Source organism: Chiloscyllium punctatum, chromosome 10, assembly GCF_047496795.1.
Source record: "Chiloscyllium punctatum isolate Juve2018m chromosome 10, sChiPun1.3, whole genome shotgun sequence".
In the NCBI taxonomy this organism is placed as follows: domain Eukaryota; kingdom Metazoa; phylum Chordata; class Chondrichthyes; order Orectolobiformes; family Hemiscylliidae; genus Chiloscyllium; species Chiloscyllium punctatum.
Window position 1 is genome coordinate 101,592,426 of NC_092748.1, and position 14,591 is coordinate 101,607,016.

Consider the following 14,591-nt stretch of genomic DNA (forward strand, 5'->3'; position numbering starts at 1 on the left):
AGAGGGGCTGAATAGACTTGGGCTATTTTTATTGGAGTGTCGGGACTGAGAGGTGACCTTATAGAGGTTTAAAAGTTCAGGAAGGGCATGGATAGGGTAAACAGATAAGGTCTTTTCCCTGGGGTACGGACGTTTAAAACTAGAGGTTTAAGGTGAGAGAGGGAAAATTTAAAAGGGATCTAAGGGACAACTTGCTCACGTAGAGGATGGTGCATATATGGAATGAGGCGCTACGGGAAGTGGTAGAGGTTGGTACAATTGCAACCTTTAAAAGGCATCTGGATAGGTTTATGAATAGGAAGGGTTCAGACAGATATAGGCCAAGTGCTGGCAAATAGGACTAGATTTATCAAGGACATGATTGGCGTGGATGAGTTGGACCAAAGGCTCTGTTTCTGTGCTGTACCTCTCTATGACTCAAAGCTTCAGAAAGAATTCAAACTTATCGATGTAATGTAAAAAATACAAGTAATGCATCATTGAATATAACAGGATGTATCCTGTAAGGCAAACTTCTTTGGCAAATACAGTGAAAATATAATTAAAGGCTGCATGCCTCGTATACCTCAGCTTACCTGAAATTTTATCTGTACCCCATCCCACCTTTTTGCCTACTGTCTATGGCCTTGCTGACCAACACTATCCCTCACTGTTTTATAATTAACGTTCCCCCTCATTGATTAAATTCCTTCAGTCTGACCAGGCCTTTCTTCCAATCTCCTTCAGAAACTGCTCCTCCGATTATGTCCCCTTATGCTTTTACTTTTTTGTCCTATCATTGGCAATCATAGTTTCAAACATCTCTGGAATTCTCCACCTTGGCTTGTCTTTTTTTATTGCCATTGTTTCCTCCTTTAAGACCTACCCTATAGCCATAATTTTAATCAAGCTTTTAGTCATTACTCTCAATTTCTCCTTTGGGATTTTTTTTCTATATTAAGAGCATTATATATGCAAATTACTGTTGTTCTTTGATATTGCTCAACTTTAAAGAGCCAGAATGCCATCCAGTATTCTGACCTATGTTTCTACAACATGAGACAACAAAATAAGTAGTCATCATTTCACTTGTTAGGGAGATGCGTTTACTTACCATCAGTCACTTCATAAATTGGTTGAAACATTGTTGCAAAAGAATGCCATTGAAAAGGCATAGAAAGAATCTTTCCTGCGACTCTTTTCAACAATTTAAGAAAGGATGGGATATTTAGATTGTTTTAGATACTCAGAATTGAATCAGTCCTTACTCCATAAAGGACCCTTTAACCTTCTATCACGATCAATTATTTTCTCCTGCTCTGAAATCAACATCTAATCTGGGAAATAACACACTGCAGATGCAAACTCCCAAAATATGGTACCAACGTCTCATTAAGTGAGCTCAGGGCTTTTTAAAGTTTATATATCATAACCTCAGACCTAAACAGTTTAATCAAAAGCAAAATACTACCCAACTGATTGGTCCCACTTGTCAGTTTAAAAGCTGTAATCAAATGTCCCATGCTAAAATCTAACCTTCTTCAGTCAAAGTTTGGGAGAAGATTTGTAGCTCGGGTGCTCGTTGTGGTTCTGTTCGCCGAGCTGGGAATTTGTGTTGCAGACGTTTTGTCCCCTGTCTAGGTGACATCCTCAGTGCTTGGGAGCCTCCTGTGAAGCACTTCTGTGATGTTTCCTCCGGCATTTATAGTGATTTGTACCTGCTGCTTCTGGTAGTCAGTTCCAGCTATCCGCCGCAGTGGCCGGTATATTGGGTCAGGTCAATGTGCTTATTGCAACACAAATTCCCAGCTCGGTGAATAGAACCACTTCTTCAGTCACCTTAATGGTTAAGATTTTTAATTCAGTCTCACACAGCCTTTTCTTTTCAGAAACAGTGCTCCAAGTGTGATTCAACCATTTAAATATTTTGTGTTTGTCTCTTTGAACTGCTTTTTCATAAAAAATACTTAGTTGGCATTTTCTGACCTACCAAATTTGTGCAAATAATTATTTGATGTTTTGTTGTCAAAATTGCAATGTATTTATTAATTACAATTAAAAGGTCTGTAAATTAAATCATTCTCTTCAGAATATTCTTGTTTTCCAAGACAAATATGCCATTCACAAACTTAAATTCTTAACTTCTCATGAAAATTATAAATATAGTTTGCAATATTTATACTTTCCAAGATTTATAATATAATGACAATTCTTTGTAGTAGACCTGGCACTGCCAACTAATTACAAGTCATTAATAACTATACATTATTTCTTGGCTATACCTCTCACTGCCAAACTACAATTTAAGTGACTGCTGCTGCAAATAAATGAAGGCCTTTGTAAAAGGAACCACATTGAACTCTTGGTGTAGAAAAATTCTGATAACAACCAACATATTTTGCAGCTAGTACAATTCAGATTTTTTATTCATGGTGTATTGAGGAATTATGAAGAGTGGGGAAGAAAGTGGAGTTAAGGCTATGATGAGATTAACCTTGGTCATACTATATGACACAGCAGGTTCGAGAGGCTGAATTGCCAACTGCGAGTTCTTAAGTTCCAACACAATATTAAAAGCTATTTCTCTCCAAATTTACTCAAACTAAAAATCCAACTCAGAAATCTCATGAGTTACCACAATCAATTGTTATTAAATGGTTTCTTCCTCTCAATAATTGGTGAATGACTAACAATATTTTTAAACTAACAGCCCACCTTAACTCCATCCACTAAGACAACTGGATTACAATCATTTTTAGTATATAACAGTTCTAAGAGTTTCATTGTTCAACAGTAAATTGCCAACTTGGCTCACCGCTTTGAAAGTGCAAGTTTCTCAATGGAATAAAAGCTGAATGAACAATAATGTTTACAGCTTCCTGTTTATATTCACCCTCAACTTGAAAAATTTCTGAAATCACACTCATGTTGCTACCTATGACTGCAGTATGAAACTCCATTCATACCACCCAAAATGACATGAATTGTGGATAAAGTTCAGCACTGAAGTAGAGTCTTCAGCTTCAAAATAGACTGGAAAGAAAGAGTGCTAAAATCTAAGCAAGGTACTGCATTCACAGTATTTGGTGCACATTTCCAACGTTAACACCTATCATTGCATGCATTACATGGAGTGATTTCTGAACTGTATATGTTTATTACAGTGTGCCCGCACTGCTCAGCAGGTAGCATTTGTCTTTGGGTCAGAAGACTGAAGGTTAAAGTGATGCCGCATCACTGGAGGTAAAATTGTTCATAAATAACATCAAACTAAAGCTATATCTACTTCCTTGAGGATATGAAAGATCCCAATGGCACCACTGTAAATAGAGGCAGAGGGAACTATCTCCAGTGCTCTACCAATAGCAATCAAAGAAAACAGGTTTATCCATAGCAACATTGCTGTTTCAATTGGCTATGCTTCTCGTCACAGCTATGACTAGAATGCAAGCATTCTCCTTCATTGGTTGAAAAGCAATTTAGTATGCCCTAAAGTTATGAGAAGCATTGTATTAATGCAAACGTTATTGACCATGGGCATTTATCTGTTCTCAAAAACGTTATTCTGCAGCTAATAGGAAGATACAAAATGCCAGCATGTCAAAGTTCAATTTTTTTCTCTCCTTTGGGAGTGAGCATTGTCACCTTCTACAGAACACCATTTTTACCCTTTAACATTTCTATTCCTTCCCATAGGACACACTGGGGGTGAACTGTTAAAGGCTTATGAAAACCTGGATCAAATGCTTCAATAAAACTAAAAGGAATTAGTATGAAGTCCTCCTTCAAATGGAGTAGTGAAAGTTCATATCATTAACCTAATCTTTTATATCCTTTGCAAACCTTCAGATTTGCTTCTTACAATCCAAAGTAAAGTTCTAAAACTCATCAAGGTAAAGGATTAGTGCTGGGGAAGAGGAGTCCCAGTAAAATGAAAGCACTCAATTTTGTTTAAATTATGTGACTTAAGTTTAATCGCAAGCTTTTCACCTGTACCAAACTTAAAATCCTGACTTCCATAAAGTTTGCTGAGGGAGAATGGCAATTTATGCAGTTAAGTTGTTATACCATAGAAGTTAGAACTAGATCAAAGCTCATTCTGCTAAGACTTTAGACAGAGAATAGACTTGTATCCGATCGGTACCCACCACAGTATGACCAGGTAAAAGTTGTGAAACTGCCATCCAAATGTTCCAAAAATTCTTTTTCATATTCACATTTTCCCTCTGCTTTCATCAGACCAGTCACCAATTTTTACTTTCTCGATTCTGTCTCCTGTTTCACTTTAATAGTGTCTCATAAAAAGTCTTGCACAGGCATATCAAGTTTTCTTAGGCTATAAAGAGCAAAAACCAGGAATGACAAAATATATACAAACTGAACTTGCATTTGCTTCACAGGCTTTTGCAATATCATGATAAATTCACACTAACCATTCTGATCTTGGGATAAAATCAAAGAGGTAAAAACAATGACTGCAGATGCTGGAAACCAGATTCTGGATTAGTGGTGCTGGAAGAGCACAGCAGTTCAGTCAGCATCCAAGGAGCTTGATTTCGAAGCTCCTTGGATGCTGCCTGAGCTGCTGTGCTCTTCCAGCACCACTAATCCAGATTCTGATCTTGGGAGCAGACTACAAACGTAAGTTCCAACATTGCTTCCCCCACCTCACTTCTGATTATCTCCCTCAATTCAAATCACTTGAATTTGAAGGATTAGAATTAGAATCCCTACAGTGTGGAAACAGGACCCTTGGCCCAACAAGTCCACACACGCCCTCTCCAAAAAGTATCCCATCCAGACCCATTACCCTACCTTTCCCCTGACTAATGCACCTAACATTCATGAACACTGCAGACAATTTAGCATGGCCAATTCACTTAACCTGCACATCTTTGGACCGTGTGAGGAAACCGGAACACCTGGAGAAAACCCACGGAGACACAGGGAGAATGTGTAAACTCCACACAGACAGTAGCCAGAGGCTGGAATCGAACCTGGGTCTCAGTGCTAACCACTGAGCAACTGGGCTGCCCATTTGAAAGGAGGAAGATGTGTGAACAAGGTTCAGAAAAGATTTACCAGGATGTTGCCAGGAATGGAGCATTGGAGATATAAAAATAGACTGGAAAGGCTGGGACCTTTTTCACTGAAGCATAGGAGGTTGAGGTTTATAAAATCATGAGGGGCACAAGGTGAATGAGTCTTTAGCCTAGGGTGAAGGACCTCAAAATTAGGTGACTTTTTTAAAGGTGGGAGGAGAAAGTTTTAAAAAGGACACAAAGGGCAACTTTGTTTTACAGAGTGGTTCACACATGGAATGAACTGCCAGAGAAAGTGGTGGATGCAAGTACAGTTATAATGTTTGAAAGACATTAGACAAGTTCACGAATAGGAAAGATTTGGTGGGATATGGAGAAAGTGAGGACTGCAGATGCTGGAGATTCAAAGTCAAAAAGTGTGGTGCTGTAAAAGCACAGCAGGTCAGGCAGCAGAGGAGCAGGAGAGTCAGTGTTTCAGGCATAACCCTTCATCAGGAATGTGAAGTGTGAAGGGGGCTGAGAGATAAAGAAGGGGATGGAGGTAGGAGGTAGGTTGGATGGTGATAAGTAGATGCAGGTGGGAGGTAATTGTGATAGGTCAGTGTGGAGGATGAAGCAGATAAGTAGGAAGAAAGTTGGACAGGTAGGACAGGTCAAGAGGGCAGCATTAAGTTGGAGGGTTGGAATCTGGGATTGGGGGGCGGAATTTGGAAACTGGTGAAGTCAATGTTAATGCTGTGTGGTTGTAGGGCCCTTAGGTGGAAGATGAGGTGTTCTTCCTCCAAGTGGTGGGTGGCTTTGATTTGAAGGTGAAAGTGGCCCCGGATTTGCATGTCTATGTGGGAATGTGAGGGGGATTGAAGTGGCTGGCCACAGGGCTGGGGAGTTGTTTGGTAGGTGCGGATTAGAGATGTTCCCTTAAGTGCTATGCAAGTTGCCATCCTGTCTCCTTGATGTATCGGAGACCACATCAAGAGCAAAGGATGCAGTAGATGAGGTGGGTGGATGTGCTGGAAAAACTCTGCCAATGCCCACACCTGCTCCCTCACCTCTGTCCAAGACCCTGAAGAATAATTTCAAATCCAGACGAGACTTTCCTGCACATCGACTCACCTCATCTACTGCATCCATTGCTCTTGATGTGGTATCCTCTACATCGGGGAGACAGGACAGCAACAGGACAGCAACTTGCGGAGCAATTCATCTCTGGTCTGTACGCACCTAACAACTTCACCGCCCTGTGGCCAACCACTTCAACTGCCCCACACACTCCCAAGGACATGCAAGTCCTGAGCCTCTTCCACTGACGAATCAAAGCCACCCATCAATTGGAGGAAGAACACCTTACCTTCCGCCTCGGGACCCTACAACCAAACAGCACCACAACTGACTTCACCAGTTTCCAAATTTCCCTTTCCTCCAGCTCACTTCAGATCCAACCCTCCTACTCAGTACTACCACTTGACCTGTCCTACCTGTCCACTCCACCCTCCCCCACCAACCTATCACAATTAGCTCCCACCTACACCCACCTCCAATTTATTTCTCAGCTTCCTTCCCCCTCCACATTCCTGATGAAAAGTTTTTGCCCGAAATATCGACTCTCCTGCCTAACCTGCTGTACTTTTCCAGCACTATAATTTTTGATTTTGGAGGGATATAGGTCAAGCACAGGCAGGTGGGACTGGTTGGACCAAAAAGTCTATTTCCATGCTTTATGATTCTTTAACCTATGACTTCGGAATTTCTGTAAGCGCATTGAGTCACACCACAGACAGTATGAAAGTAAAATTCAAGTCTGAAATTCATACCCTTATTAAAATAAGCAAATGACATTTTGTTTTAAAATCAGGATGCAAAATGTCAGAAATGTGTTGTGGTCTAATCAGAGGCCTCAAGGTCAACAGCAAATGAATCAATCTGTCCTGCAAAAATGAACACAAAGTAAACAAGAAATATTAGGACCATTACTGCTCTGCAATCTTCCTAGCCACCTACTTTCCCGCTCATTTCAATACCTTTATAAAAGATCCTACCATTTCCATCGTGGGCCAAGTTTTGTTCATCTCTATTTCAGATTAAACACTGCTTGTCTTGATATCTCCTCTGTCTCTGGTCCCTCACTAATGTTCAAAATAAATTAAAACCCACAGCAATTTTGCCTGTAGGTTAGCTCTACCCTTCAATCACAAAAAGGACATTAGTATTATTTTCCTCAAGCTTTAACCTTACTTTCTCCCTTTCCACTTATATCCACAGTCATCTCGCTGTTCCATTCAGACACCATCTCTTTCATTCATGCAGTTCTGACTGCCCATGACTCTCCTCAGCTTCAGTCCTTTAAAGGCTGCAGCTCCTCTGAAATCTCTGACCTAATCATACATCTATACTTTGTTACTTATTTCCCCCTTCAAATTCGGACTACAGCTTCTGAAACAATTTGAGGTACACTGCTCTATACAATTTCTCAGAACAGATGGTCTGGAATCAATCAGGGAACAGCTATTTTAGACCTGACAATATGATTGATTAATGAGCTCAAAATAAAAGACAGTTTTGGTAAGAATCAATGCAGCCTGATAGAATTTAGCTTTAGGGTGAGGAATTTGGTTCTTCAACTAGCATCTAAACTTAAAGGCAGCCACAAGGGTATAAAGTAGTAGTTAGCTAAACTGGAATGGGACTATAGTTAAAATGTTAAAGCAGAAGAATATATTCAGTTATTTATAATTCTCAACAATATATATAGACTTGTAAAAGAAATGCACAATGAACAGCGGTGCACAGGTGAGGGAATTACGAGTGACATCAAATTGAAAGAAAAGATGTACAAAATTGCAAAGATTAGTTGATAGCCTGTTCAAGGGCTTAAACCAGTGGCCTTTTGGACAAATAGAGAGACATACATGGAATAGCATAGGTTAGATGGGCTTCAGATTGGTATGACAGGTCGGCGCATCATCGAGGGCCGAAGGGCCTGTACTGCGCTGTAATGTTCTATATTCTATTGCAAATATAACCTGGTTCACGTGTTTCTTTCCTGAGTTTTTCCTCTAACAAACATTCCTGTTTGTACTATAAATTGGCTCCCCCTTTGAACTGCACAAAGCAACATCCATCCTGTTACATATACCTTCCTCACTATGGCTCGGGTAGAGTTTTCCACTTTGTACTAGCAATTTCTGCTGATACCTCCCACTCTCATTCATACATTTCCGATTGCTTCCCTCCCTAATAATCCCACTGCTACTATCAGAGCCACACTGTCAACTACAGCTTGCCATTTACACTGTCCTTAAGACTGTTATAGATTTAAAATTGTTGAAATTTTCTCATTCGTGCTCCACACACTATCAACTTCACTGCAGCAGTTTCTTCACTGTTATAGCCACTACATCATGTAATCTTTCATTCATCAATTGCAGAATTATTGCTGCACATTTTTGGCTTCAATGATGTTCAATTAGCTCATACATTCAGTTACAGGTTTGTCTAATTGTTTCAACAAACCATTTACACAGCCTTCTTTCCCACTGTCAATATCACAAAACATCAACACACTCATTCATACCTATACAGTTGCTTTCCTGTATGTTACATGTTCAGTAGCACACTGCAGTTTCTAACTACAATCCCCCCCCCCCTTGTTGGTCGCAAAGTGTCACTCATATTTCATTTTGTATTTTCCTCTCCATTTTCACACATTAGGAAAACTGTATTTCGACAGGAGTTTCCTCACGCCCCCAAAAATATCAGAACGTATGGTATCCTCCACTGCACCATTATCCCTGCTGTGAATAGTATCAACATGATCTCATTCACTGATTTTGCATTCAAGTCTTCAGTTCTCTCCCTGGACATGCAACACTGCAACATGTTCAATAGTACACACGTTCTGAACATGTGCAATAACACGACTTTTTTTTTTTTAAAACGAGCAGGCATAATTTCTACACTGCATCATTAACCCTTTACAGTGGCTCCAATGCAAACTATTTCTCCCTTTTCATGCATTTATTGCAAAAGACGTCTCAGCTGGTCGATAATTCATTCATGTGGTCTCTCTCTCGCTTTCCCAAAGCAAGTATGCAATTACACTGCCAACAAAGGTTGCACACTGTTATTTGCACTCCCTCCAGCAACTGAGAGAACCCCCAACAACTCCTACCCCCCCCTCCCCCAGCCACCGCCAGTGATCGCTCTCTCCCCTAACCTCGGGTTGGCATGACTGCGCCGCTCGCGCTCCCCCCACCGCCGCCTCGAGCTTCCCGGAGCCGTTGGGCTGACGAGGAGCCGCCACGCCGCTCCCGTCCGGATACCTGGTTGATTTCTCTCCCACTCTCCGTCCGTTCTTCCTCCCGACTCCCTCTCACTTTCACATCATGGCTCCCGCTCTGGCAGTCAGTCGGTCGGTCGGTCGGTGGGAAGAAAAAGTGGTGGCGGTGGGAAGAGGGTGGGGTGGGAGTTGGGGGAAACGGGAGGGGGAGGGGAGCGGGGAGGGAGGATGGTTTGGGGAGTAACGGGGAAGGGGCGCAGCACACGGACGTAATCAAGGGTCGCTCCGTCTCTCTACTCGGGTTGAACTCGCTGTCGATGCTCAGCCTCAACGATTTAAACGCCACTCGGTGCGTGGCTCCAGCCAAAATAATTCCTGCCCGTCCTCTTGCTCTCGCCGAGCGCAGGCGCGCACCTTCTCCAGCTCGAGCCGTCCCAGCGCAAGAGCGTATGCGCGCTCCGGGCACAACCGTTCCCGTCCCACTGGCGAGGCGCATGCGTGCGAGGGGCTCACAGCAAACGTCCGAAGTAGAGCGCATGCGCACCAGCTACTGTCCTCTGGTCACATTGAAAGCCAATGGTGAGGTCCTCGATGTAGAGGGTCTTCGTTCCCCACTCGGGGGGGGGGGGGGGGGCGTCCTGTGAGCACGTGATCTTCATTAGCAACCACTTGGTGGCCATTTTCAACTTGTCTCGTTTCCAATCGGCATGTCCTGAACTTTAGTTCAGTCATAGGTTTGTGGACGTCGATGACTGGGAACCTGAACATTTATTGCGTCATGCCTACTTATTCTTGAGAATGTGTTGGCTGAGCTGGGGAACTGCCAGCAATCTGTTCACTGTGGGGTAGCCCCATCGACGTGTTAGCAGGGAGCTCCAGGATTTTGACCCAGGGTATATTTCCATATGGGATGGTGATCCTATTTTGTATGCTAGTGGTTGAGAAGTTGACTGTACCAAGTGGTATTATTAGGTAAAAGCGAGGACTGCTGATGAAGGGCTTTTGCCCGAAACGTCGATTTTTCTGCTCCTCGGATGCTGCCCGACCTGCTGTGCTTTTCCAGCACCACTCTAATTCAGATCCAAGTGGTATTACTGCCAGACTATTCACCTAGCAGAAGGGGTGGCTGGACCCAAAACGCTAGCTCTGATTTCTCTCCACGGATGCTTCCAGACCAGTTGAGCTTTGCCAGCAAATTCTGTTTTTGTTTATGGTTTTCAACATCTGCAGTTCTCATAAAGTAGGAAAATCACTACAGTGTGGAAACAGGCTATTCGGCCAACAAGTCCACTCCAACCCTCCGAAGTAACCTACCCAGACCCATCCCCCCTACCCTATTACTCTACATTTACCCCTGACTAATGTACCTAATCTCCAGATTCTATGTAATATGGGCAATTTAGAATGGCCAGTTCACCTAACCTGCACATCTTTAGATTGTGGGAGGAAACCAGAGCACCCAGAGGAAACCAACACAGATATGGGAAAATGTACAAACTCTACACAGTCGCCTGAGGATGGATTCGAGCCCAGGTCCATGGCAATGTAAGGCAGTAGTGTTATAAACTGAGCCACCATGCCGGTGTTCTTTTGGTTTTTAATACCGAATATTGTCCAGGTCATGATGAATCAGTTGCAATCAAATGAAGAAGTTTCTTGGACTTTCAAATCTACAGAGAACAATCCATAGGGCCTCACAAATTACTAAATTAAATGCTTTGTCAGATGGATGAATGCAGTTCCTAGTAGTTTTCTTGACATGGTTTTTGTTGCCAGACAAGAACAATGTCAGAGATTGGTCTGAAAGGTCTAAGGCCATGCTGTGTCTCTGGCAGTATTTTCTCAGACATTTGATTTAGGTGGATTCAGCAAAATGTGTATCAGTATTTCCCCTGCTATCAACAACAGGGGAAAACCGTGAAAGTTTCCACATTATGATCTATCTGTCTTGAAGATAATTACAATTTCTGATGTTGGATTGGCTTGGAGAGTTCTTTACCTCTGAAACCCATAGGCTGAGTACATGGTTTGTTAATGTGAGGAAAGGCACACCAGCTTTGAAGTGCTTAGCTGGAATACCACCAGGGCTACAGATTTTGTTATTTTTCATCCACTCGATTGATGGGAGAGCTGCAACAAGCAGTGGTGTTCCCCTCGTGAATGCTGGGGAAACCTGAGAATGCATGATTCGCTTTTAAGAGGTTGTTGGAAATATTATATTCAGAGTTCACAGATGACATTGTCTGTTCAGCAGGCATCAGTCCCCTCCACAAATTAACTGATATATGCATCACTTAGATTGTTGACTGGTTTCAATCAGTCAATAATCAGGCATTCCTGATGAAGGGCTTTTGCCCGAAACATTGATTTTCCTGCTCCTGAGATGCTGCCTGATCTGCTGTGATTTTCCAGCACCACTCTAATCTTGACTCTGACCTCCAGCATCTGAAGTCCTCACTTTCGCCGAGTTGATTTTAACCAATGATGCCTACCTAGAAGAAGTTCTCCTCCTCTCTCTACAAATACCTGAGTGAGTCTCTCTCTCACTGCAACCCCCAGGTCATGTCCTCTGCCCTGAAGCTCTTCAACCATGTCCTGAAACAGACTCGCTATCACAGTCACATCTGCTTCCTCAGTGCTTGCCTCTGCAACCAACTAATCCCACATGGATTCCGGACTACATTCAGACCAGCACAGTTTGGATCCAAACAAGACAAACAGTACAGACTACAAATTCAAAACCACCAGCAATGGTTCTCCTTCAGGATCCTCCACTCCCCACGCACAGCCATGCGCCGCCACCTAACCTCTCTACAGTCAGCTATGCCTCAACTGAGGGCCTCACTCTTTCAGACTACAAAGGAAGCCTTCTGTACTACATCCTAAGAAGAATTCATACTCTCAACAAACAGTATTTCTACACCATCTCAAACATCAAAAATTGTAAGTACAACAAGCTTTTATATACCCACCTCCATAACCAGCACTCCTCAAACATTCCAGAAGCGTCCCCAGGCCTCCGGAACTGCTCGGCCTCCATTAACCACGGCAATCAGTGACATCACTTCTGCCCCCATCACGGCCACTTCCACCCCTAACGATTTCACGTGCACCACACATGACATTACTTCAGCCCCTCACATCATCGCTGACATCACGCATTCCGCGACTTCCACCCCCCCCCCGACTACTGTCGTTGCTACCACTTCCGCCCCCACTAACGCCACTCACCTGCATACTGCCAACACGCCCTCCCCCCACGGATCCCACTGTCACCATCCCCGACTCTCAGAACCCTGAGGGTAACATCACCCCTGCTAATAACTCCACCCCCATTCCCCCACCACCACTCCCACTCCAGTTACAGACTCCGCCCCCACTCCCAGCTCCACACCTTTACCAGGTCCTAGGTCCTAGCTCCCAGCCCTGCCAAGTTTTCACCATCCCCCCAGACCACCTCCTCACTGAGGATGAACGATCAGTCCTCAGCAAAGGCCTTACCTTCATCCCTCACGCATCAGAGAATTTAATGTGTGTCATGACGTCGAACACTTCTTCCGCCGCCTCCGAGCTTACTTTTTCAATCAGGACAGGCATCCACCTTCCAAGGATCCCTTTACCCGCCTCCAACGCACTGCATCCACCTTGATACCCCATGCTGGCCTATTACCTGCCCTCGATCTCTTCATTTCCAACTGCCGCTGAGACATTAACCACCTCAACCTGTCTACCCAACTCCAACCTCTCACCCTCACAAAGTGCAGCCTTCCACTCCCTCTGCTCCAATCCCAATCTCACCATCAAACCAGCAGATAAAGGGGGTGCAGTGGTAGTTTGGCACGCTGACCTCTACACCATTGAAGCCAGTTGCCAACTCAAAGACACCTCCTCCTACCGCCCCTCGATCATGACCTCACCCGTCCCATTACCAAACCATCATCTCCCAGACCATACACAACCTCATCACCTCAGGCAATTTCCCACCCACAGTTTCCAACCTCACTTCGGGAACCCCACCCCACCCAATTCTACCTCCTTCCCAAGATCTACAAGCCTGACCACCCCGGCTGACCCATTGTCCCAGCCTTCTCCTGCCCCACCAAACTCATCTCCACCTTCATTCCTGATGAAGGGCTTTTGCCTGAAACGACGATTTTCCTGCTCCTCGGATTTCCAGCAATACTGTAATCTTGACATTGGTTTCGATCAAGTCTATGTGATAGCCCTGTGTTACTTAAAAACTACCTCATGGTAGTTTACCTTACCAAAGACAACAACCCTCAGCTAAGAGTATTGAATATAGCCTAGATAGCAACCTCTTTAATCTCATTCAACTCCATACCAAAACCTAACTGACTGTCATAAAAAGAAATCTTGCAACATGTGGAAGACTTGCTCTGCACCAGATTTGCAACAACACTCAATCTTTTAAATTCAATGTGCAAGAGACTCAGCCTGACTTTGAATGTTGCCAGAACAAAATTTATGTGTGGGCCTAGATCAGGTCAGTTAAATATTCCTTCTTCCATGTATATTGAAAAGAATCTCTGGAATATGTTCAGCACTTCCCATATCTTGACAGCCACCATTGATGAGGAAGTCCAACATTGGATCAGCTGCACCAGGTCAGCCTTAGAAATAGAGTGTACAGAGCGGTTTTTGTCACAATACTCCTCTACTGCAACAGGCCTGCGCAATGTATCAGTAACACATAAGAGATTTAGAAAAATAGCCCACGCATTACCTCTATCACTTTCTCAAGATTATATAGGAGGAACAAACAACAAAAGCTAGTTTTCTTCTTGTAACCAGCTATAATTGCATTCAAGCACAACTGCAAAGTCAATGGACTGGACATGGCACTTGCATGGCTGAAAATTGTCCCCTCAAGCAGGTCCTATTTTGTCAACTTTTAAATGATCAATGTTTCAAGGACAACAAAGACCCTCTGAAGGTCTCCTTGAAGCAAGGCAGCCATGGCATTAATGATTGAGAACAGCTTGTTACCAGTCATTCAAATGATGATAACTTATCCATCAAACTACATCATGCTTTGATCAAACTGTCCTAATGAGACCAAGTGGCAGCAGAAAAGGAATGAAAATAAAGTAAATCCTGCATTCGGGATCCTGCTGCCTTTTATGGGATATGCTCAACGACCTGCCAATTGGGACTTTGCCTGCTTGGTCACTTGAAGACCCACTTGCAATCCTGAGTAAATGCCATCCTTGAATTGAAGGACAGCTGACAACTCGGTAGCTTTCTTTGTGATATTTAAATTATCCATGTACAAG

At 43.3% G+C, this 14,591-nt stretch overlaps 1 protein-coding gene across 2 annotated transcripts in view; it reads right to left on the reverse strand.

The window, feature by feature from the left end:
• Window positions 1-9,766, reverse strand: part of ptpn4a (protein tyrosine phosphatase non-receptor type 4a) — a 355,125-nt gene extending 345,359 nt beyond the window's left edge. For both annotated transcript variants that reach the window (XM_072579890.1, XM_072579891.1), the window contains exon 1: window positions 9,235-9,766. In XM_072579890.1, the coding sequence (XP_072435991.1) occupies window positions 9,235-9,247 (13 nt within the window). In that variant the 5' untranslated portion in view covers window positions 9,248-9,766. The remainder of the gene's footprint in view (window positions 1-9,234) is intronic.
• Between the last annotated feature and the right edge of the window lie 4,825 nt (window positions 9,767-14,591).